Raw genomic sequence first — 25041 nt, forward strand, 5'->3', positions numbered from 1 at the left:
GCAAAGAGGATGGAGCTGGGCTGTTCTCAGTGGGGGCAGATGGCAGGACAAGGAGCAATGGGCTCGAGCTGCAGCAAGGGAAGTTGAGGTTGGATATTAGGAAAAAACTTTCTCACTAAGAGGGTAGTAAAGTGCTGGAACAGGTTACCCAGAGAGGTGGTCAGGTCTCCATCCTTGGACCTGGGTAGACAAAGCCTTGGCTGGGATGATGTGGTTGGGGCTGGTGCTGCTTGGAGCAGGGGTTGGACTAGATGTGACCTCCGGAGCTCCCTTCCAATGAGTCTACCGGCTACATCTCTCTCAGCCTGGGATGATTTCATCCAGGGACAGTCCCATGAAATGAGTTATGTTCCTTCTTCTCACTGGCTCATACCTTGCCTCACTTGTCCATCAGGTCTACAAGGCTGCCACATCAGCCTGGTTCTCCTCTCCTTCAGTGTGTGCAGTACTTATTGGTGGTGACATGACATCCAGGACCAAGGACCACAGGGATTAAGCAGCTAATTCAACTACACTTCCCTGGGCTCTTTCTTCTTTCCCCACCCCTGCAAAGCATTTCACTACTATCTTGTATCTAAATGCTCCCTTCTTCCTGTTAGACACTGTATTTGGGGGTTTATATTACCACCCCACCCCTTTTTATTTTTCTTTCCAATGTTCATCTTTTAATCTGCACACTGCATTTTCCAGCCTGCTTCCCTGGTGACTTCAATTGTACATGAACATTAACTTCTCAGTCAAGTCCCATTGCCTGCCTCCACCATCTGACATGAAAAGCTTGCTTCAGAGAGCTGGTGTTGGCCAAACAAGGCTTAGGATTGTTTCCCTTGTAAAACAAAAGGCTTCTTTAACTCCAGCCTAACTGCAAATTCAGCCAGAGCATAACACACTGCATTTGTATGGACTCAATGCTCTTAGTCTTGATAGGGAGGAATAAAGATTTAGATAAGAAAGAAGCAGACTTTGTTATCTACAGATTAACTCAGGGGCTCCAGGGAGCTAATGCTTAACATGCTTGTGAAAGAGCTCACAACCCACGTTGACTCAAGAGGAGTCTGCATTGGCCCCCAGTTGCCTAATTTAGGTCTTGATCCAAGCTTTCACCTGCATGGATCCAAGCGAGTTGCTTTTGTACCTCTTTAGACTTCTCACTGTATTAACAAGTCAGGAGAGCTTTGTCAAAGACTACAGCATTATAAGCAAGCAAACAGGAAAAAAATACAGTCCAGTCCTCTGTCTTCTGCCGAGACCACCGCTCCCACGAATGCCTCAGATCCATTTCTTTTAAAATCTAGGGTTGTCCCCAAAGCTCATAATCAGATCACACCTCCCTGTCCAGGTATTTCATGCTTGTTCCATGCCACAAATGGTGCAGGTGGGAGCTGGTGCAGAGATTGATCTCCCCGGGTGTACTTTTGGGGGGGGAAGGTACTAACCTGCTATTGGCACATAGACCGGTGCTACATTTAGCTCCCACAAGCCACCCCTGTCATAATTTGCAGTTGCACCTGCATCGATTTCCCCCCCACCTCCTCTATGTTTAACTGTAAAGAGCTAGGATGTAAACCATAATGGATGTTAAACCATAAACCACAGGATGGGATTCATCTTTATACCTCTGCAGTGTTGGGAGCAATAGGGCCGTGATCATAATTCAAGTTTTCTAGGTGCCAGCATACTTTTAGGTGACAGTAATGCCTGGACCTGAGTGCATCTGCGAGATGGGACACCTGTGCTGCAAACTGAAATGCAATGGTGGGGTGAGAAGAGTTATGATCTGTGAAGTAGGTGATGTCTTCACTGCAGAATTAGCCTAGGGGGCTGGATCCCCAGCCTCCCAAGCCTGCCGCTATGGGCAGGCCACACTGCAGAGCCCTGCTGAAATGACTGCATCCCCTCTGGTACTGCACACATCTGTCTCTAAGGTTTCAGGGGGGCACTTCTTCTGACACTGATATTAGACATGCCACCCAGCCTCCCTCTCTCTCTTCTCCATGATGCAGTGAACTGAGCTGCTGTTTGCTGTATTCCCAGTGCCAGGTGGGATCGCTTCTGCCAACAGAGGCAGATGTGAGGGGTGATGGCACTGTAGAAAACCACTGGAGGGCTATTCACATCCAAATGCTTTAGCCGACATCCTCATTACAGGATGGAGGAGGATTGCCCAGGCTCTAACTTCTCTTCCTAACGGAGCCAGCAAACCTGAGTTGGGAGCATCGTGGTAATCGGGTAACAAGCTTTTAGGGTCAACACCTCAGTACGAGCCTCGAGCTAACTCTGCCGTGAAGAAATGCCCATAGTAAAACTCCCTAGTTGCATTTGATGCTCTCCACCAGCGCCAAGCTTGACTCGACGGGTCCTCACCCCTGCCTCTAGGGAGGTGAGGAGCTGGCTCAAGAGAAATGAAGCGGGCCCATTCCTTGTCAGGTGCTGATGAGGTTGGGTTGTCCAGAGGGTCACGTGAGCGGTATCCCCCAGCTCGGGGAGGATGGTGCATATGCCTAGTATGGGATGGGAATGAGACTGTGGGCAGTCTGAGAAGTGGGTGAACTAAAGCTGATGAATTGGCGGTCATTGGAGCAGAAAGCACTGGGATGGTGCAATGACTTGCAAGGACAAATGAGTCAGGAGGGGGTGGAGCTGTGACGTTTCACATGGGGAGTTTAAAGCAAAGAAAGTGCTGGGGACAGATGTGCTCTTGGCACCCCTGCTTTGGATGGAGGATACCTCCCACCTTGCCTAGACGCTAAGGGACTTGGTGCTATTTCTACCCATGGACCATGAGTTCTGTCTGGGATGATTTTGAAGCATCAAGCTCCACTTGATTTGGAAATGCAGCTGAGATAAAGCAAGGATTCAAGGGCAGAAGTGGGGCATTTTGTGCTGAGAGCGGATGGTCCCCGTCTGAAGAAGTCATCGTAGGTGAGAAGGTAACAGAACAGGTGATGATAAGCAACTCAACAAGAGGCTTTGAATCCTGTCTGATGTCTATGGTTTTTTTCCCAGTAGTGATGCTAATGGAACAAGAGGCATAGGGCATAGGATTGCAAATTAGTGGAAAGCAAAATCTTCATCTCTTCTGCTGAAAATAATATTGGACATGCCTCTCTGTATTGTTCTCTGATCTCCGCAGAACAAGTCTAGTATGCTGCTCACCTCTCTTAGGGTTGTCGAGGCCTCTGCATCTTGATGCGCATGTTTGACAGCTCTGCTGTGCCTTGATCCTGATACAATAGGACCTGATCACCAGCTCAGGTTGGATCAAGGATTGTTCTTCTCTAATGGATGCTTGGCCACAGGAAGATGACTCAGTCTTGGTTCACCTCTTGGTGCCAGAGGGTACCTGGCATACTTCAGCAGAGAGGCCAAAAACCTGGTGAGCTGTGAGGTTGGATGACCTCCGAGAAAGCTCCCCATCATCTATCCATCCAGTTCCCAAGCAGGATTGAGGTAGGGCAATGTGTTTGGGAAGCTCCCTCTACTCCTATCCTTCCATCTTCTCTCCCCAGTGCTAAATCACGCAACTGGAAAAGCCAGAATTTACGGCCGTATTATTAAGGTGGACTCATACAGAAAGTAAGAACCACAGAAAATACGGCAATCAGAACCATAAAGCAACTTAACCCATGGGTGACTGAGATTTCATCATGCATTTGAAGGCAAACGGTTAATAATGCCAGGAGCAGACTTCAGCAGACTGGGGATGCTTAGCCCATGTTACCTTTATTAATTCGGCAGAACAAGGGAGTCTTGTGAACCCTCTGTCCAGGCACTCTGCTGATGCGCAGCTCTGCCGCAGCTCCCATTCAGTTCCTAAAATGTGCAAATGCTGGATGTGACCTCTGCTTGCCCCAGCCCCCTCTTGGCTATTTAAGGTTCAGCCCTGAGTCATCATTTGGATGGCACAATAGCAATTGCTTTGAAATCCCCTTTGTCTAGGGGTGAGTAAACACATACTCAAATAATTGCTCCAGTAAATGACTCCAACTCATGACCTTAAGAAAGGGGGGCTGAATTCCTTCCATTATCATTTTAGTCTCCTTAGATCATATGACCTTGCCAGTTAACAGCTGCATGTGAAGGAAGAAGGGCTGCTTTAAAACTTCACCAAATGCTGGCTGAATGAATGGCAGAAGACAGGGTAGAGATTGCACTTTATAGACTAAATAAATAGGGGTGTGTGTGTACATATAATCTCATACACACACACATACACACACACACACACATATATATACAAATCTGTATACACACACACATATATGCACATGCACACACATATATGCACACATGCACGTGCAGACATCTATACACACATATATACACATGCATATGCACATGTATATAGACAAACATATATACACGTGTATATACATACACACATACATATGTACACGTGCACGTATATATATACATATATACGCACGTGCATGCATGTGCACACATATATACACACACGTATATAGACAAACATACACACACATGCACGTGTATATATACACACCTACATATGCATATACATATATGCATAAACATGCACACACAGATATATACTGTATACACACGTGTGTGTAGATATGTATATATAGATAGGTATATATGTATGCATGCACACACATGGTATGTACATTATACACACATATATCTCTTATGTACAGTAGTTGGTCTGTAAAGTGCGTATCTACCCGACCTTTTGCCACATGCACAATAGAGAGAGCACCCACAAGCTTTCATGAACTTGAGTTCCCTTCCTCAGAGGAGTGGATGGTACTAACGGAGTATGGGAGAGGGAAGAGTACTGAAATCGTAGCCCTGGACAACCCAGGTTTGTTGCCAATGCTGCAGGTGGTGAGGGCTCGAGGAAGGTCATTCAGATTTGACATCCAGCCTCTGGCTTATCTCCGATGGCTGCAGGGCAGAAAGGAGGCACCAGATGTACTTAATTTCCAGTGTGTGCTCTAAAGGACATGTCAAGGGATGTTGGAGTGGTTTGTAGCAGAGGCGTCTGAAAGGATGACCTTTCATCCCACAAAGGAAGCTCTTATTGATTTCAAATCTCTGCTTGTTAACCACACATAACCGTCCGTTCGCTCTGTGAAGCTAGCCTCTCTCAGCAGACTGATTGCTTTGGCCAAAATGCATTAGAAAGCAAAATTAAAAGTTCTCCCCACCAGCTTTATACTCTGATTCTCAGTCTTGAAGCAGAAGTGCTTTGCTGAACAGGCTGAAGTTCTCTAGGCAAAAAAAATGGAGTTTCTCCTTAAATAATATAGAGGTGTTGGGGGAGGGGGGGAGTGAATGAAAAAGGGTAGCAAAGTGCATTTGGATGGGCGCAGTTGCCTCAGCACCTTTTCCAGCGAGTGGGTGTGTTTGTTGCATGCAGGCTGACCACCTTTTCAAATGGAAAGGGGGGACACGTGCCTGCCTCTCCTTCTCCCCCCCAGTCCCCTTTCTACTGCAGCAGGAGCAGAGCCAAGCAGGGGCGGATGTGGACTGTCTGCTGCAGGCTCGGGGCTCCCTGCCCTGTTGTTTCTGCCCTGGGAGCCCCCTGCCCACCCCACAGCAGTGGGGGACACAACTCCATGCCACCACTGCCCCCACTGCTGCTGGGCAGGCACGGGGTACATGGACAGGACAGGTCTCCGAGGGCAAAAGCAACAGGGTGGGGAGCCCTGAGCCTGCAGTGGGCTGCCTCCGCCCCACAGATAAATTTAGGGGCATATGCTCCCCGTGTCCCCTGGATGAGCCACCTGTGGCTCTATCCCAGCCCCAGGCTGCACACACTGCCCTGCCCCTACCCCACTGCCTCCCTCACCGTGGGGGCCTCCCACAGACTTACCTGCAGGGAGCTGCTCTCTGTGCTGCTCGGCTGCCTTCCTGGCCACATGCACGTGTGCGGGCCCGCACATGCACTTGGCATCCCCTGTGTCCCACTCCTGGCAGCCCCAAGCAGCCCATGCAGGCTGGAGTGCTGCCAGCCTGCAAGGGGGAACCCGCTGTTTCCTGATCCCTGCACAATGCTGCAAATCTGGGACAAATTCAAAGCGGCAGCTCCTCATTGCTTGCCTTCACACCAATTAAAAAAGGCTTGTACGGGTGCTTCTTCTTATGGAAGTGATCTCAAAGCACAGGACAGGGGCTGGAAAGGCAGACGGCTTACTGCTGTCCATTTGAGTCAGGTGTACCTCTTCCATCTGTCCCCCCCCAAGTGAAACTAAACTGCAGTAACTTTCCTCCCTGTTTCATTCGGGGGTAAATTGCTGCAGGTTAGGAATAGGCAGATGAAACACTTACACCATGACAGCTAATGCTGAATTGTGCTCCTTAAAGGCCATTTCTCTCCTTCTGTACATCTGTCCATGCCCTTAGAGTTGCATTTTTTTTTCTGGTTAGCAATATCTGCAAACCACACCCTGCATTTCTTTCCCTTGGCTCTTTTCCCTGCTAGTCTTCTGTGACGTTAGCTGGCAATGCTTGCTTTCTCAAGCTTGTTTATCTGTGTCTAGAAAAGGAGGAAGCCCTGGGAATGCGTTCATGTGGGTTCACCGCTGCGGCTTGGTACTTCCATTTTTGGGCAAATCCTCCCGGGTGCCGGATGTAGCTAGTTTGTGCTTAGAAGAGGAGGGGAGGTTTTCTGTTCCCCTGAAGAAGTGGGATGTGGGTAGAGCTGCCGTGGTGGTAGGTGGCTTTTGTGGTAATGTAGAGGTGTCTTCTGGCTTCCAGCGGAGCTGGGCTTTTGCATGCTAGCATTAGATAATCTGAGGCAGGAAATGTGGTCTGATGCTCAGTGTGGCTGCTTTGTGCATACATGGGTTTCAGTTGGGAATGTGAATTTAGCACTTGTAGAAATAACTTGGGCTCGACTTTTCAACACCGGGCCCTACTACACGGCGACTCACTTGGACGCAGGGTAAAGTTACTTCTTGCAAGTGCCATGTGTCTGCTTCTCTAGTCCGTTTAATCCTGGAGGAGAGTTTGCTCCAAGCAAACTGGGCTACTCCCCACTTATTGTAACAGCTTCTACTGCAAGCCTCTGTATGTTCGCTCCTTCCTATAAAGTCCCAGAGCAACTAATATATGCTACTAGTGTTGTGTGTCCGACTGCTTCCTAGGGTAGGGACTGGGCAACACCAAGCATGAAGGACAAATTTGGGCTATAGGAAGGACTGCAATATGAATCATTTGGGGTCTCTGTAAAGCTCTTGTGTGTTGCATTTAGGACATGGGCACTGCTGAAGGCATAACGTCACTTCTGCGAGCGGAAGAAACCTTCTTGGCGTGTCTAGCCCGGATCGACTCCATCATTCTCAAGCCCATGTTGCAAGCGGGTAAGCCCCCTCCTCTTCCCATAATTATTTGCTGCTTGTCATCTGAATGCAGAGCTTGTTGGGTAGGTTTTTGTAGGAGGGGATGGGAATAAATGTCGTTTAGACCCAAACTGGATAGTGAGGTTGGTAGGTTATGAGTGACCTCCGGTGCAAGCCTTTTTCTGGGACCATGAGGCGCTTTCTCTTGCTCTACTGGAAGCTGAGGTATGGTGAGATCATCAGAGACATGGCGCATCTAAAACAGTGACCCTTTCCTTTCTCCCGGCCACCGACAGTCCTGGTTTAAATGCCATCCACTGTCTTGCTTTTGCCTTCAGACTTGCTTAAGTCTGGAGAGTGGAGTCCTGACAGTTCACTCCTGGCAACGTCCCCTCCCCTGTGTTTCTCCTGTCTTACTCTGGTGTGGGAATATAACCCATGGAGTCAGGTTTTCAGCCAGTATAAACAGCTCCATAAACATCAATGGAGCTATGCAAATGTGCCTAATGGCTGGGGGACTGCCCAGGGACACCTCTTGCAACAAGTCAGAGTGTCAAATGCCTGTCTGCATATGAAGACACATCAAATGTATTGGCAAATAGATTAATGTACTCTACTGTGTGCATCAGGGCGAGCTAGATAGATAAACCCTGCCATCCCTTCCAGTCCTATCTGTGCCTTACATGAAGTCTCTAGACCTGCGATTCTCAACCAGGACACCACAGCACGCCCGGCTTCCTTGAGATCCTTCCAAGGGTGTCATGGGGTGCTACACAACTTTGGCACTCTCAGGTTTGCCAACTTGATTCACAAGATCAACCCAGAGGTTTCAAACAGAAAGCCACAGTTATGGTTTTTTGGAGTTGTTTGCAACAGAAAAAAAAAACAACCCTGCTCTATCACTTTTCTGTAGTCAAAAAAGGAGTGAAAACTAAGAGCTGACATTTCCCAGGGGTCCCTCAAGTTGAAGAAGGTTGCAAACCCCTGCTCTAGACATTGTGGTGTCCTTTCCCCCCTTTCCTCTTTCCAAGAACCTTATGATCAGAAAGGAAAAGAAAACTTCAAACTCTTGCTGCTGTTGAATGACCGATTCCATGCTCTCTGGGACGTGACGGAGGACCACCACCGAGCCCTACGGCAGAAGTTCAGCACATCCACGTCCTTCCACATCCAAGACATCTACATCATTTGGAAGGCAGACCTGTTTCTCAGGCACTACATCCAGTAAGTATAGATAATGTCTTTGCAGGGTAGCTTATAGGAGCAGACCGGTAGACTATAGGATTAGCATTGGGTGATCTAATGGGTGTCCTCTCTCTAGCAATGGCTATTGCTTCTGAGAAGGTTTAGCTTACTTATGTTCTCGTGATCATGTTTGCGCCAGAAATTTAAAAAAAACCTGGAGTGTCAGGGAAATAATCTATGTCTCTGAGCCACGAGCCCATAAAGGTGTTGCTGGGATCACAGTGGGATGGTTTACAGGAGGAGGATGTGTGGGTAGATGGAAATGTCTATTGAGAGACTGGCTTGTAGCACGTCATGATGGAGTAACAACCATCGCTAGGACTTGTTGAAACACAGCTGTCAGTGGTAAGTGTGAATAAGTGTTAGCAGGTTTGGGACCCTGCTATGGTCTATGATTTCAGTTGTCAACTGAGATGAACTGTAGAGCTTGGTCACTGCTGTGTGCTACACGATAGAGATGTTCTTAGCAATAGATTGACTTTTATTAGTAGATGTTTTGGATTGGGAATCCAGAAAAAAGATGACAAAGCTGATATGGAAATACAAAGCGCCCGAGCGAGGGACTAACAATAGAGGGATGGGGGAGAGGAGGGGAACGCGACTAGGTTACAAACGATACAATGATACTACACCCTACCTACTCCTGGTATTGCCTGAGTTTATCTAGGTAACTGGGCCTGAGCTTGCAGGTTGGACTGGGAGCAACATCTGCCTGCAGACTCCCTCCCTCCTCCCAGTATTAGACTTTAACCAAGGACTAAGTGGCTTTTTCAATTTGAGTTTGTGTGGGTTGTGGTCAAAATAAAGAAGTGCTGCTTTCAGCAGTTCTGTTTTGCGTGTGTGGGTGTGTATGGGGTGGGATCTTCCTTTTTTATGATGTGTTGAAATCTCCTGATTTCAGCAATTTTGCGGCAGAAAACTTCAGATATGTTTGGAAGTCGACTTGGAAGCAAAGCTCATTGTTCTTGTATAAAAAGGAATTGAAAAGTGGTGTGTGTCAAAAAGGAATTGAAAAGTGGTGCGTGCGTGTGTGTGTGTGTGTGTGTGTGTGTGTGTAAAGGTCAAGCTTGGAATTCAATGTGCTGAGCCTCCTCAAAGACATCTGGAATCTCGTTTCCAAAAACCATTTTCATTCTGGACTGAAAAATCTTAATTCCTGTGTTTCCCACCAAACAGCATCTGGCTGTCTGCCTAGCCCTTGTGCTGACACCTGTGGCCTTTGTCCTGATCAGATGGATCTGACTTTAGTGTGCCCTTGTGTGTGCATGTGCCTTAGGGGGGCACCCCATTACAAAGCCCATGGATTTTCAAGCTTCTGGAAAGCAGCAAGAAGGAGGTGGGATGGGAATGGATCTAACAAATGCTGATTAAATTCCTGGCAGAATAGCCAGAGTAATTCAAATACCTAGTGACACTCCCCATTGCACACTCTTGACAAAGCATGAGTGGCAAAACCATGCACATTACTTTGAGTCTGTGTTGAGTGCAGACCTGGCCCTTGATCCTGAGTGACAGAAAGTTGTATGTATAGACCTGGGGTTGTAGTCCTTTCCCCACAGTTTAGTTCTTTAGGGCTGCTGTTGTATGAGCACAAGGGGTGTTAGGTTGAGTGTCAGGAGAATATCTTAATGGTGGGGAGACACTGGAGAGGACCTAATGTGGGTGAAACCTGTGGAGTGAGTTACAAGATCGGACGTGGTGGGCCCTGTCTCCATCTGCCTCTCTAGGTATGGAGTGAGCTGGCGCAGACTTTCAAAGTCACCACCAGCATTGTTGAAAGCTGGTAGCTAAGTCCTAACTTAACTTTGTCTGTATTTTTTTTTGTTTTTGTTATCAACAGGTACTTCACAACTTTTTCAAACTGTGTTGTAGTCCAGAGCTTTGACCAAGCTGCAAAGAATAAGAGGTTAGTGGCTTAGACTCATTGATCCCCTGTCCAGCATTAAGGTAATAAATCCATTTTGAATGGCGGAATTATAATGGAGTGGGACTTTTAGGCTGGTCTTGGGGTCCCATGACTGATAAGAGAGAGGCAGTGAGCAAGGCACCGATGATATATGGGGAGAAAGGGCTTCATCATCTCATGACCCAGCCTGTTTATCAAAGAGGTGGCATGGGGGTCCTGTCTTGAAGTGATCCCAATGTCACGGTGAGTCTGCATGTCCCGCCAACTTCCATGCAGGTTGCTTCTGCATTTAGTTGCTGTGTCATTGTGGTGCCATGCTGAGTCATAACAACACCATCTTGACCCACACCAGGGTGAATGACTTCTGCTTTAAACACATGGCTTCTTCCCCACTTCCCAAACTTGGTCACGTTCACCATCTGTCTTTATCTAAAACCATCTGCCACAGCTAGAAAGTGGTGCCTGCTGCTTCACGATATCGTGCCACCTTTGTGGCTCTCAGGCTATTTCATGCACCTTGAATATCATATCTTGAACCACCGAAGACCCTGTGCTCACACTGAACTCAAGTCTGATTGTCTGAGCTCTCTGGTGGATTTGGGCACGTGCCCCTCTCTCTCTCCAGGCTTGGACAGGCTGTGGGTTTTCTTACTCCTGTAATGAAGTCCTTCATCTCACCAGGCTGAACTGATCCAGTTCCTGGGACATTTAGGTGGGGCTAAGTGAGAAGCTGCTTCCTTTTTAAGACAGCCCCCTTCATTTTGGCACAACACCAGGCTGTGTGTGGCTTGATCCTCCCTGATCCCAGTGTAGTGGTGCTGATGTGCTTCTGTCCTGAAAGATGAGTCCAAGTGGTACACCTAATAGTAGTGTAGGGGAGATGCTAGTCTCCTCTGCAAGAATGGTCAATACAAGGTGTCAGTGCTGATAGGCTTGGTTAGAGGAGAAGGATTTTGATAAGGTTTCTGTTAACTTGCAAATAAGTACTCAACGCTAGTATTAAGGCGTGGCAGTTCCCAAATGGCAGTACATGTCCCACCATTATTACACAGACAACCTGTCCGTGGTATGCATGAACAGATTATAATTACTTTACATGACAAATAATTGCTGGTGGTGCTGAAGGTTGCATTGTTTTAAATCGGCGGTGCGCAGTCTGCCTGAGGTTAGGAACCACTGAGGTAGATATTGAAGTGCGATGGCTTCTAAGCACTGTATTCAACACGACAGCATGAAATGTCTTAACTAGAATAAAGTGACTCAACTGAGTGTTTGGATCCTCTGTGGGAAGGAGAGATATCATGCCTCAGAAGATGGTGCTTAGTGCATCACCGTATGGTAGCAAGAGGATGCTGCTATTCTTGGATCGGGAGAAGGACCAGTCAGTGGTTGTGTCCCATCCTTGTCTTGGTGAGAAAGGATCCTATATGGTTCCCTGTCCTGACACCTACCAGGAAATTTGGCTGAGAAGTGAGGCAGAGAATAGGAAGATGAAAAGGCTTAGGACCCAGAATGAATAATCTTAATTTTTGGGACAAGAGCCCAAATGGAGCAACTTGATTACGTCTTGTGCAACTTTTCAACTTGTACGGTGGGGAGAGCCCAACCAAACAGTCCTTTTAATAGCAATGATTTAGGGGCCAGCATAAATGAACAAGACTGAATCTGACTTTTTTCCTGCAAAATAACTGTGGGAAGGAATCAGACGATGGAACCAATGGACACTTGGCCCTTTTAGACTTGATCTTATAAGGGAAAGTGGTTTTATGATACACTCAAATAAATCTGTCTACGACAGAGACACACAGAGCACAGGGAAAAAAGTCCTGGCTTCAAGTTTTCAATTTGAGAAGTGGAGCTTCCCAGCCCCCTCTGCACTGCACTCAAACTATGCACACGTGCACATGCGCACAACCTACGATGTACATACTTCCCAAGATATGCAGGGTGTCTCTATAAATGGGTTTCAAATTGCCTTTCCATTTCCATGTTAGCTTCCAGCTTATGCAGACTAAAAATATGGAGTTGTGCACAGGCAAGCCAGGACAGTAGGAGTTTTCAGACTTGAGCAGGTGTCCAGGTTTTACAGGTTTCAGTTTAGACCAGTTTCACTGCACTCAGTGTCTCTCCAGATGGACTGTCGGGAACCCCCAAGACTGAGAATTTCTCACCAGGCCTGTAAAAGTCACACAGAAGGCTTTCTCCTCCTATTTGAAAGTTGTTTTTTGGAGGGTTTTTTTGGATTTGCCTGAAGGAATAGTGCAGACCTGCAGCCTGCTTTGTCAACTCCCTCTCTCCTGATGCTGCACGCATAACTTGCCTTTTGTCTTGGTTCCTGATCAGTTTTGTTCAGTGAGCGACTAAAGAAGAATTGTCTCTAGTCTACTGGGTTTCAACACCCCTGATGCTGGGGCCAGGAACGTCCTGGGTTTTCTTGCAGTATGGTGCCAACCATTGTCCAAGCACTATCAAAAAGGCCACTACGAAGACACAAAAACTGAACTCCTCTGGTTTTAGGGTTTAATCTGAGTTGTTTGATCAGCTTTGGTTTGCTGCTGTATTGTCCCTCATGTATAATTCAGTCCATGGGGAAGTAATGTTATAGTGGGTACTATTTTGGGAGCACCTTTCAATTGATTTGCCCTCCTTTGCAAAGGGATTTCCCCCCACCCCAAGCTTAAACAGCAGCTCAGTGGCAGTCTAATAGAGGTGTACCTTATTGGCCTGCAGTCCAGCGGCTGGCTTGCTGGACTATAACACGGCCTGAATGCCGTACGCTTGTCGTGTGGTATATTCACCGGAGTTGTCCTCTAAAAATCTCCCAAGGCTGCCGTGTCGCCTCGTCATTTAGATAGATGGAAAAAAACAGAGCTCTTCATTGTGGGGGGCTGAATAATACACTGGATAATGAAGTTGTGCTGTGATTCAATCCCACAGTGAAGCTTGGAAGAATCACAAGACAGTGCTGAAGCAATTTCTCACAGATGGGATCCCAGAGACCTCCGTATCCATGGCCTTGCATACCATCCTCCAGAAACCCATCCGAGAGCACGTCCAGCAGTATTCCCTCATCCTTACCAGGTTGAGCGAGACCACCGGAAAGGTACTAACCTTCGCATGCCGGGATAGTCTCATTCCAGACCTGTGGGGCTTTGATAACAAAGATGACCTACATCTGCACCAAAATGCTTATTAATAGGATTTCCCAGGTGGTGGTCCTTTATCAGTGTGAGTTATTTGTTCTGTTTGAGCGTCTTTAAGCATTTTACAGTAAAAGTCTTGGTCATATAAGAGAAAAAAGATCGGACCCACATCACATAGACCAAAGTTGTTAATTCAAATGGGTTTCTTATCAGACCCAGACCATGGGGCTCCTTGGCGGTAGTGGTGAAGGGGTTAATGCAGCTGTCACTCATTCCCTACCACTGCCAACATGCATCCCCAAAGCAGCTTTCTGGCTGGGAATTTGGCAGCATCCAAATGCCCAGACGCTCTTCAGAGGCCCACATACTGAGTGAAATGGCTCTGGAGTCGTACGTCTGACAGACGATAGGGGTACAGTAATGCCTAATGTAACAGATGCGTTGGAAGTAGAGTTTGGACCCAGGAGGCTTGACCCACAGCCCATTGCTCTAATGACGAGGCCACAAGGTCTCCTAAGAGATCAGGGAATCGCAGGCTGGCAATTCATAGCTGCTCTTTTGGTTTGGACATAGGAAGGGGTAGATATGCTGGATGCCGAAATATTCCTAAACTCTTTTTCCCTGCTCAACAGTGCCCGGAGAGAGACCTGATTACCAGTGCCATCAAGGAATATGCAGAGCTGCAGTCTTTCATCAGCCAAGTGCTGGATGAAGCCTGTTTGACCAAAGCCCTGTGGAGATCCTTGGGGCACAAACTTACAGTGAGTCATAAATATGGATCGGATGCTCGTCCCGTCTCTGGCATCCTGTGGGCCTATTGGCGGTCTAGAGCAGCAGGTTCTGGAGAGTGCATTGAGCTTGCACTAGCAACGTCCGTGGATTAACTCCCTGCTGGGGGGCTGCAAAGAGGATGGAGCTGGGCTGGTCTCAGTGGTTGCAGATGACAGGACAAGGAGCAATGGGCTCAAGTTGCAGCAAGGGAAGTTGAGGTTGGATATTAGGAAAAACTTTTTTCAGTAGGGGAGTGTCTAAGCGCTGGAACAGAGAGGTGGTGGACTCTCCATCCTTGGAGGTTTTTAAGGCCCAGCTTGACAAACCTCAGCTGGGATGATGTAGTTGGGGCTGGTCCTGCTTGGAGCAGGGGGTTGGACTAGATGTGACCTCCTGAGGTCCCTTCAGCCCTCATTTTCTGTGATTGAGGGCTTCATTCCTCTTTACCAAAGGTGTGATCATTGCAAGGCCTCCCTTATGATTCCAGGCAGCCATAATGGTGGACACCTTTATGCAAGTCCTTGCAATCTTGGGTTAGTTTCCATAGCCATTGTCTCAGGGTCCATTCAGACATCCCCAGTGACCTCCAGAATGCTCAGTATTTAATTTGGCTTTCCTGAATAGTCAAATTTAACATCCCTACTTCCCAGTGATAGCATAAGTTTCCTGTGCCGGTCTTCCCACTATCGCCTTCACCAACACATCAAACAATCCCTTCTCAGTCCTTGCGAGTCCTGTCAAGCCTCCCATCCCAGGAGCCCTGCTTCCCTTCTGCTTCATCTTCATTGAGAAAGGACCCTGCTTCCCAGAGGAACCATCCTGCCTCCTTTTAAAGGGTTCAAACCATGCAGCTACTCCATCTCACTCCTTTCCTTCTCCACCTTCTCCAGAGGCTTATAGAAAACCCAGGTCTTCCTCTCCCAGGACATGACCATTTGCCACAATATGGGGCTCATGGGCAGGCTGTCTAGTTGGCTTTCTGATCCCATGATCCTTCATCTGGGAGCAGCAACCTGCTAATAAGATCTGGCTCTAGCTAAGCAAGTTTCTTGCAGTGGGTCTCCATGGGGCATCTACACATGCATTCATGTGCCTTAGTTGCTGCATATGTAGTTTAGGACTTGCTTAATGAAGTACTAACTACATGCACGGTAACTACATTTACTGCGCAATAGCGCCAGCACATGTTTATTTTGTGACACCTACTGCACATTACCAGTAGTACTGCACAGTAGGCGATTTGCACAATTTTTAACCACCACGCCACTGCTACTGCGCAGTGTTATTAGGCTAAGGCGCAGTAAGTGTCTCATGTAGACATGCCCCACCAGAAGTAAACTCACAGGATGGGGTCTAAGGGATTTGGATAAGTGCCATATCTTCCCACATACAACACACACCTTTCCTCCAAAATTCAGCTGCTGGAGATTATGATCCATGAAATACGGTAAAAGCAGTTTCCGGCACTGGCAGTCTCTGCCAGCAAAAAAGCAGAAGTTACTGTCCGTGGATGTTTTCTCTTTCCTCCCCAGTGAAGACACTCAAGGGACTATCTCTTCCCCCCACCCCTTCATTCTGCTATTCAGAAACAAGTTGCATATTTTATTTGGGGACATCTCGTAGGTGGGAAAATACATAATTTGTTTCAAAAGAGAAGTGGGTAAGAGGCTCCCGGTGTCGCCATTTTGCCTCCCATTGAAAGAGGCTAACCTTAATATGAATGAAGCCCTGAACACACCAGAAGTATTGTGGCTTTTTCTGGGCCTATAAGTGGTTTAGAAGTAGGCCCCCGAGGTCAGCTGCATCCAGGCACACACAACCCAGTTGTTCTTGGGAGCAAAGGTGGAATTAAACCTCTGTTGATTTTACCTTCCTCATCTAGGGGTCCTGCAGCTATGGATAGCTGGAAACCAAACTAACCACAGAAAGGCATCCAATGATTGGAAAATATCCCTGCACCAGAGCACCCTGTCTAGAGAATATGCACAGGGATGCACCCTGGGATGCCTTGGGATGCTTACAAGGGTGCTATGGAGACCTATGCAATGTTAGCTGCACAAGCATGAGTTGCTAGATAAACCTAGAGATTTCAAACAGGAATCCAGTGTTAAAAACTTTCTGGCCTGTTGTGGGGTTTCTGAGTTCCTTGCAATGGAAGAATTGCTTTAGGAGTTTCCCTTCAAGAAAAAAGAAGTGAAAACTAGGAGCTGGCATTTTTCAAGGGCTCCCTCGAGTCTAGAAAGGTTGAGGACCACTGCTCAACCCTCAGCTGGCTTCTCTGGGAGTCTTGCTTCAAGAAGATATGCTCTAATTCTAATCTAATCAATGCCCTTGATCAGGAGTAAGAGGGTTTCACCTCTTTCTCATAAAACGCCTTGTCTTCCCTTTCCAGGATGCACTTTGTCTTCCTGAGCGCAAGCTGCTGGAGGACAGCAAAAATCTTCCGATTTTTGCCAGTACGGGCCGGTCTGACCAGGTACTGCTCTTCAATGATGCCCTAGTGCTCATTCAGGTGAGTCAGTCTTGGACTCTTTTCAACGTAGGCATATGCTAAGACTTTCTACCCTGTCAATTTGGTAACTACAGCAGAGTTGGATTCACTTCTGATCACCAGCAGAATAGTTTTTTTTCCCCAGCACACTAGTAATGTATTGCTGCCACTGATACTTTCCTAATAAATCCAGGCTCCTGGCTGGTTGGCGTGTACATGCCTGTCCAGCATGACTGTTGGCCCTCGCGCTAGCCCAGAAGAGAGCTAATATTAGGTGCAGATTTGTACATGCTTATGCAAGTGGTTAAAAGTTTTCAAGATCTAGGTGTAAATAGATGTAAGGAAAGGTCTTCAGGGTATTCACAGCATCCTGTGCAAATATGCCCCAAGCTAAATGGAAACTAGCTCTGTCACGTGCTGATGGAAGCAGAGTTGTGAGTAGCATAGACTCTAGCATGGGCTGTCAAGCCTGCTCTAAAGGCTGATTAAATAGGTGGGCAGCTGGCTTTGGTCTTGTTGCTACAGCTACACCGTGAGTTATACAAGAGCTTAGACATTGAGCTAAGTAGTTTATGCACTAGCGGCTTTAGACCTACCCAGATAGGGGAAAAGGCACAAAACTCATGCCAAAGCCTGCTTTCCTGCAATAGTTTTGAGCTCACCTTAGAAAATTATATGCAATAAAGCCCTGAATAGACTTGATTCCCTTCCTGCCCGGCCCTCCTTTTCTTTCCCTGCTCCAATGCAGGTTGGCATGAGACGATCAGGGTGAGAAGGTGGAGTGGGAGGTTCGAGGTGCCAAGCTAGACCTGCTCTATCAGTGCTGCCCAAGACAGAGTGATGTTGTCTAACCTAACCAACCTGCTTCTCTTTGTGTGGCCCTCAGGGAAGCAGCTTTCAGAGTTTTGATCTGAAGGTCCTGTGGGTCGATGCAACCTGTGGGGAGAAGCCGGCCCCAGAACTGTGAGTGAAATGCTTCTGCTTGGCGAAGGGGGTTAGCTTGGTGTTTGAGATCATCTCCATCTTCTTCTTGGCTATATGAGCAGGAGCTGGGTGTGGGATATGAGATTATTACACATTTCAGGTGGCTTTCCAGGCAGCTAATACCTTTGTAGTGCTTGCTTTTATTGGCATCTTGAAAATTAATCGATAAAATGCCATCCAGCAAAGCATAACCTTAAAAAAAAGAAGAGCTCCTTTGGAAAGACTGAGATGACTCAAGGGCTCTTTGAGTACATTCTCAGGAAGAAAATACTGGGTGTGTCTACACGTGCATATACACCAGCTTAAATATACTGTGCAGTAAGTGGGAATAGGCTGGAGTCTACACATGCAGGCGTTAAAGTACATTAACGCTGTGTGTGGTCCCACTTGGGACTAAAGTTACTCCCAAGTCAGTCCACACACACGGTGTTACTGAGCAGTAAGGCATCTACATGTGTGTTACTTCACAGTAACTAACTGGGCATAAATTTAATACCCACAACATGCAGGTATCAAATTTACACTCAAGTCAGCATCAGTCACCATATTTACTGCGCAGTATGGGCTTGCATGTGTAGACGCGTGTCCATACTGCGCAATGATTTTGGTTACTGTGCAGTAGAAGTGCATGTGTAGATGCACCCACTGAGTAGTAAAGGAGTCTTTAATCTAGCAGACATAGCAAGAAGAACAACTTTTAAGAGATGTTCATCTCACATAGAGGCTGAACGAATGTCCAAGATGAAAGACCTGCTTCATCTCAGTGCACCTGGCCTTGATTAGCAGCCTTGCTGGAAGATCTGTTTGTCAGCCTCCATGAAGGTGTACCCAAATGGCATCCTGTGCCTGTGATATACCAAAAGGTCAGGTTAGATGATGCTGTGGTTGCTTTGGCCTTTAACAAAGGACTCTATCAATCCCACGCCAGTGGCCAAACCTGGCAAGGTTGCGGCTGAATACCCCTGCCTTTCTGCATCTAAAGGCACACTCCAAACGTAGAAGGACATCAGTGAGGCCACTCCAAGCAGGCTCAGCACCAACACCCACTCTTAGGCTTTTACTCTCCTGCTAGCTTGAAGGATGAGCTGGAAAAACCTCACTTGAGCGCTCCTGGGTTTATCAGTGGTCTGTCTTTGCTGAGACAAAATGCTGCTCTGGCATCCACAAGCCCCAGGTTGCAGTTACTTGCTTATTGGTTCAACACGTAAAAGCAGCGAGTCTTGCAGGTTGGCTTGATATACTGTTATCCCCGCCTAACCCTGCCCTGTGCTTCGCAGGTGTAGTCTCCGCATCATTACCCCTGAAGATACGTTCTTCCTCTCCACCAAGGAGCCACAGATAAGGGTGAGTGCAGTGCTAGAACCGCTCTGAAGATGTGATATGTTTGGTATCAAGGATGACTTGATTGTTAACAATAAGGGGAGAGGGAAAAAATAACTGAAGCTTTAACATTAAAAAATACATTTAAATTTGACGTCAAATTCCTTTCCCTGGCATCTCACCTTGCATTGCTCTTGCTGGTCAAGATAAGACTTCCACGCTCCTCCGGATTATAAGACCATGTATGCCACCAGGCAGCGGAGTAGAGCAGAAGTGGTGTCTGGAGCCGTGATGGTCCAGGAAATATGTGAGAAGCAATGGATTTAGGGGTAATCTCTTTTATTGGGCCAACTGTGTCGTTGGGAGTTTGTCTGTCATCTCTCCCGCTACGCAGTTGGTCCAATAAAAAATCTTACATTCCCCAAACCAGCCTGCTTTTAAAGGCAGGCAGATTTTTAGATGGCGTGTTAAACACTTTCATTTAACATTGGAGCTGTAGAGGAATATCCAGGAGGGATTTCCTTGTGTTGAATCAACATGACCAGAAGATGATGGATAAACTAGACACCCAGTGGTAGATAGACTATATGGGGGCTCAGGAGATGGCCTTCTGTGCACTTTCATCTTGCCATGAGCAGTTTTTTCCCCTCCTTTCCTTCTGTAGCCCAAATCCTCTCCTCGTTCTGTGCCCCCAGGCTGTCTGGCAGTGGAAGCTGAGTCAAGCGGTGCGTCAAGCGCTGAACGGGAAGAGAGACTTCCCTTTATGGAGCAAAGCTGGAGGAGGAAACGAGCCTCCAATCTGTCGCTGTTTCAAGCACATCTTCCAGACGGAGGGCAGGCTCAAGAATGCGGTGTACGAAGGAGAATGGTGTTGGGGGAAACCACATGGCAAGTAAGGATTTCCATTTGCTTCCGGCTCTTTGATCTTAAAGGAATGGGACTCATCGTAGCATGAGCTGATTGCAGGCAGAATAGGAGCAGGTCGTCTGTCGGCTTCCTTCTGTCCTCAGGACTTTGTCGGTCTGCCATAGGGACCCTTCTCCGACCTGCTGGTGGTGGTATTGTTTGTACTGCGAACTTCCTTAGTGATGTGGCTAAGGACCATGAAAGCACTCCTCATGGGTATTAAATCCTGGTCATATGCAGAGAATAGTGCTCCATACCAGACACAGTAGCTCTGGTACTGAGACCTGTTCTTTAGAAAAGCAAATGTCTGGCCTTGAATTTTGCAGCATCTAGCCCAGGGGTGTCAAATCCTTCTAGTCCCATGGGCCCAGCCTGTGCCTGGACCCCCTGTGCTGCCTGACGAAGGGTGTTTTGCAGTGGCTGTCGCGGTGGTGGCGGATGCAGTGGTGTCTGTTGGGTTGAAAGTAGTTCACGCTCAAAGCTAAGCATCCTTGCAGCTGCCCCTCGCCCCAGCTCCAGAATGGGGCTGCTGCTTGGTCTAGAGCAGGGGTGGCCAACCTGCAGCATGGGTGCCAGAAGTGGCATGGGCAGCTCTGTGCGACACATGGCAGATCGGGGTTGGGGGGTGGGGAAAGGCAGGGGCAGGCAGCACAGCAGCAGAGAGGACAGAAAGCAGAGCAGCAGATCAGGCAGGGAGCACGGGGCAGGAAGCCAAAACCAAGGCAGGCATGGAGATCAGAGTGGCACTTGGAGAGGGTGCAGGGCTCATTTGTGACATGCCTGCCTGAAAGATTGGCCCTTACTGCTCTAGAGCATACTGTCAGATCACACCCTTCCCTCTGCTTCCAATTTAATTTAAAATAGGGCGTTAAGAAACTATTAGATGAGGACCCCATATGGCTCGCCCCATGTGTAGATGTGTCCAGAGACAGCACCTGTCTCTGCTAAAATTGGAAGGTGCTTTGCCACTTCACAGGTGAAGACCTTGCAACGATGTGACTTGACCAAGGTGTTGTAGGGAGTCTGTAGCAGAGCTGGGGAAAGCCATTAGATCACCTTTGTTGTCAACCCTTGCTCCTTTAAATGCGCCCTGAACCCAGCTGTAATAACAAGCCTACTGATGCATAAGGTCATTGGTGAGCTGATCTGCGCTTGATGCCATGGATGGTTGCTCTTTTCCGCTCATGTAATACAGTCCTATGCTGGGTCACCTCTTAGGCCATGGGCCATTCATATCTGGATCCAGGTAATCCTTAGTTTAGTCCAGTTCTTCCGGACCCCTAAAGAGCTGGAGATCTGGGAGCAGGAAAAAGTCTTGACTGATCTGCTAACGTATGAATGAGTGTGTCCTTCCAGGGCTGGCTGAGTTTTGCACCAGTTCTGCGGGCCTGCTGTGGTTGCACAAATCCTGCTGATCTTGCTGGCTCTGTGCCCGTACTGTCAAAGCTCATTCAGATGCATTTCAAACCCATTTCACAAATTGGCGTGATGAGCACTGCGCTGTGTTTTATATTCCAGCACTTAAATCCCCGATGCGCTCCCTGCTCTGTGCATGCGTTAAAACAAATATGCAGGTGTTGTGTAACCCTAGTGCTGCAGCTCTTGCTAAATGTGTTTGGGAAACTAGTAGGTGGTTCTCAGCCTCTGTGCTGATGCAGGAAGGAAAACAGCACATGGGTGGGGACAAGGAGAAGAAAGAAGAAACTACAGACCGAAAGGGGAGGTCTTCAGGTATTTTAACAACCCTCATAGCAGCAGGACTTTGGTCGCCGTAGTCCCCTTTGCTTTACCTGTGGCAGGTTGGGTGTGATGTCTTGAGTTGTCAGGGTTGATTGAGGTTTTATTAATAGGTTAGATTATGGATTTGTCTGGGCTGGTTTGGATAGAGATGATCCTGCCTCAGGTAAAGGGTTGGATTAGGTGATCTCTGGAAGTCCCTTCCAGCCCGACTTCTCCATAATTTTATGAAATCTAGCTTTTCCATCATAATGCCCAGACATCTGTTCCTTCCTGTCTCATTTTGTGCCAAAATGGGAGTATGGATTTTCTATAGGATTTATGGATTTTCTATAGGGCTAGCACCTTATACTATAGTGTCCTGATCTGTGGTTGGGGCAGGGATGGGTGAACAATTATCCTGTTATAAAGGGGATTTCCTATTTGTGAGCGTACATCAGCTGACTCACTGTAACCATTTCATCCATTCACTCCAATCCTGCAGCAAATGAAGCTAAGCCTGAGTAATTCATCTTACCCCAAGTGACATAGAGTTGTCTGGTTTACCTTCCAGTCCCCATGGGGTGGAAGCTGACAGATGAAGCAATTATTGTGGATCAAAGAGCAATACATCTCCTTCTCCCTCACCTACTCTTCAAATGGTACACTTACTTATCTCCCTCTCCTAGATGCTATAGCATAATGATCCCTAGTTCTTCATCAGTAAATCACCAAGTGCTTTACAGAGTGGAGCTCAGTACCTCTTTTCAGTGGGAAGCAGATAAAGATTAGTATTTTCTGCCCAAAGTGTCTGCGGGCCAGTGGCAGGGCTGTGAGTAGGATTAAGGTCTTGGGTTCCAGTTCTGCATCCTAATCTGGAAAGTGCAACTGAGATGATGATGATGATGATGATGATTATTATTATTTTTGCAATCTGTAATTCTAAATTAAAAGCTTTTGTGAGCATTGTCGATCTCTGGGCACTTGGGCACGTTTTTGGCACCTCCTTGCATTTGAGAATCACTTGTCAGATCCATGGAGTGACTTGGAGCCTTTAGATGAGTTGGGGGGGGTGGGGGTCAACCTTTTTGGCAGGCATGTCACAAATTAGACCTGCACCCGTCCCGAGGGCTACTCTGATCTCCTTTCCCAGCCCAACCTGCTGCTCTGGTTTCTCTTTCCTTCTCTGTACTCCCTGTCCTACCTGCTATTCTGCTGCTTGATCTCTGCTGAGCAAAGCTGCAGCAAGGGAAGTTGAGGTTGGATATTAGGAAAAACTTTCTCACGAGGAGGGTGGTGAAGTACTGGAACAGGTTACTCAGAGAGGTGGTGCAGTCTCCATCCTTGGAGGTTTTTTAAGACCCAGCTAGACAAAGCCTTGGCTGGGATGATGTAGTTGGGGCTGGTCCTGCTTGGAGCAGGGGGTTGTACTAGATGTGACCTCCTGAGGTCCCTTCCAGCCTGAATTTTCTGTGATTCTGTGACCTGCCATGTGCACAGGTTGGCCACTATGCTGTGGACAATGGGACTGGAGCTGAATGAACATTTTTAGCAAAAGTTTGCCTCTAAATCTTCTCAGAACACTTTCACAAACCAATTTTGCTGGGCTTTGCTTATTTGGGTTGCTAAACATTTTTGAGGATTCAAACTTGATTAGCTCTTACAACGAAGAGTTGTCTCTGACCAGCACTTACACCTTGATGAAAACGCCCAAATCATCGCAGCCTTGACATCATGCCTGTGAAGTGAGCTGAGTCTCGATTTGCAGCAAATATATCAAAAGCGTTACTTAATTGGATTTGTCCAGCTCAGTTCCCTGAAATGCTGGACTTGCAATGAGACCATGAATATCATCGTGGCAGAATGAAATCATGGCTATAAAAAATGCTCTGGATGTGAGTGCCCTTTCCTTATTGATTCCTAGCTCTGCACCAAGGCGCAAACACTTGAGTCGATATGTGTACTCTGGAGAACAATCCTAGACCTAATTGACCATAATTGACCATAAAATGAATAGATGAGCCACCAGTGTGATGCTACAGTTAGCAGAGGAAACAATACTCTGGCGTGCATCAACCAATGCATCTCAAGCAAAACTAAGGACGTTATTCTCCCACTCTCCTTGGCACTGGTGAGGCCACAGCTGGAGCACTGTGTCCAGCTCTGGGCGCCGCACTTCAAGAAGGATGTGGACATGCTTGAGAGAGTCCAGAGAAGAGACACTTATATGATTAGAGGCCTGAAGAGCAATCCATACGAGGAAAGGCTGACCGATACGGGACTGTTCGGCCTAGAAAAGAGAAGACTTTGGGGGAATTTGGTGGCAGTTTGCAAATAAATGCGTGGAGAACATAGATTCATAGCTGCTAGGGTCGGAAGGGACCTCAACAGATGATCAAGTCTGACCCCCTGCCCTGGGCAGGAAAGAGCACTGGGGTCAGACGATGCCTACCCAGTGTCCTCTTGAAGACCCCAAGGTAAGGGAGAGCATCACCTCCCTTGGAAACCTGTTCCAAATTCTGGCCTAGCATCAGGGGCCAGGCCAACAACTATTTACCAAAGCGCCCCAGGAGAAAACCAGAAGCAATGGTCATAAACTGCTAGAAGGCTTCAGACTGGATACAAGGAAAAACTTCTTCATGGTTCATGTGACCAGACTCCAGAATAGACTCCCAGCAGGGGTGGTGCAGGCATCTACCCTGGAGATCTTCAAAAGGAGACTGGACGCACACTTTCCCTGGGGCTATTTGACTCCCGCAGTCTTTCCTGCCCAGAGCAGGGGGGGCTGGACCCAATGATCTCATGAGGTCCCTTCTAGCCCTAAACGTCTGTGAATCTGTGACCCTCCCTGAGTTTTTATACTGAGAGAGAGAGTCCCAACCCTAATGCCAAGTGTCTTGGAGCAAGGGCAGGGGTAGTGCTTGCGTTTTAGCTTAAGTCAGAGAATCATAAAGAGGTTGATCAGCTTTTCTGATGCTTGCTGTGAATTGCAGGGGGACGCTGAAGTGGCCTGATGGACGTAACCACGTTGGAGACTTCAAGGAGGGCTTGGAACATGGGTACGTCTTTGTAGGGCTGGCTTCCCTTACTCATCAACCTAAAGACTACTGCTTGGGTGTTCATGCTTTTAGGTTCTAGTATTGCTATTTTTTTTCTCAGTTTTTAGCGTAAATCAAGGTCAAAGGTTCATTCTGAGCCTAATGACCCTTTTGGCTGGTATGGTTAAGGCATATTGGGATCCACAGCTGTTAG

The 25041-nt window shown here is 47.5% G+C and overlaps 1 protein-coding gene across 6 annotated transcripts in view; it reads left to right on the forward strand.

Annotated features, from left to right (window-relative positions):
* Positions 1 to 25041, forward strand: part of ALS2CL (ALS2 C-terminal like) — a 127429-nt gene that overhangs the window by 57597 nt on the left and 44791 nt on the right. For 4 of the 6 annotated variants that reach the window (XM_019508036.1, XM_019508033.1, XM_019508032.1 and 1 more), the window contains exons 2-11: positions 7220 to 7328; positions 8339 to 8531; positions 10393 to 10458; positions 13396 to 13561; positions 14234 to 14362; positions 16765 to 16884; positions 17750 to 17826; positions 19125 to 19191; positions 19863 to 20059; positions 24783 to 24848. In XM_019508036.1, coding sequence (XP_019363581.1) covers positions 7223 to 7328; positions 8339 to 8531; positions 10393 to 10458; positions 13396 to 13561; positions 14234 to 14362; positions 16765 to 16884; positions 17750 to 17826; positions 19125 to 19191; positions 19863 to 20059; positions 24783 to 24848 — 1187 coding nt within the window. In that variant the 5' untranslated portion in view covers positions 7220 to 7222. Of the gene's footprint in view, positions 1 to 6060; positions 6679 to 7219; positions 7329 to 8338; positions 8532 to 10392; positions 10459 to 13395; positions 13562 to 14233; positions 14363 to 16764; positions 16885 to 17749; positions 17827 to 19124; positions 19192 to 19862; positions 20060 to 24782; positions 24849 to 25041 lie in introns of those variants that run through there. The other 2 variants (XM_019508030.1, XM_019508031.1) reach the window with 2 other exon arrangements.

This window comes from Gavialis gangeticus, unplaced genomic scaffold (genome assembly GCF_001723915.1).
Source record: "Gavialis gangeticus isolate Ggan-Ray unplaced genomic scaffold, GavGan_comp1, whole genome shotgun sequence".
NCBI classification, from domain to species: domain Eukaryota; kingdom Metazoa; phylum Chordata; order Crocodylia; family Gavialidae; genus Gavialis; species Gavialis gangeticus.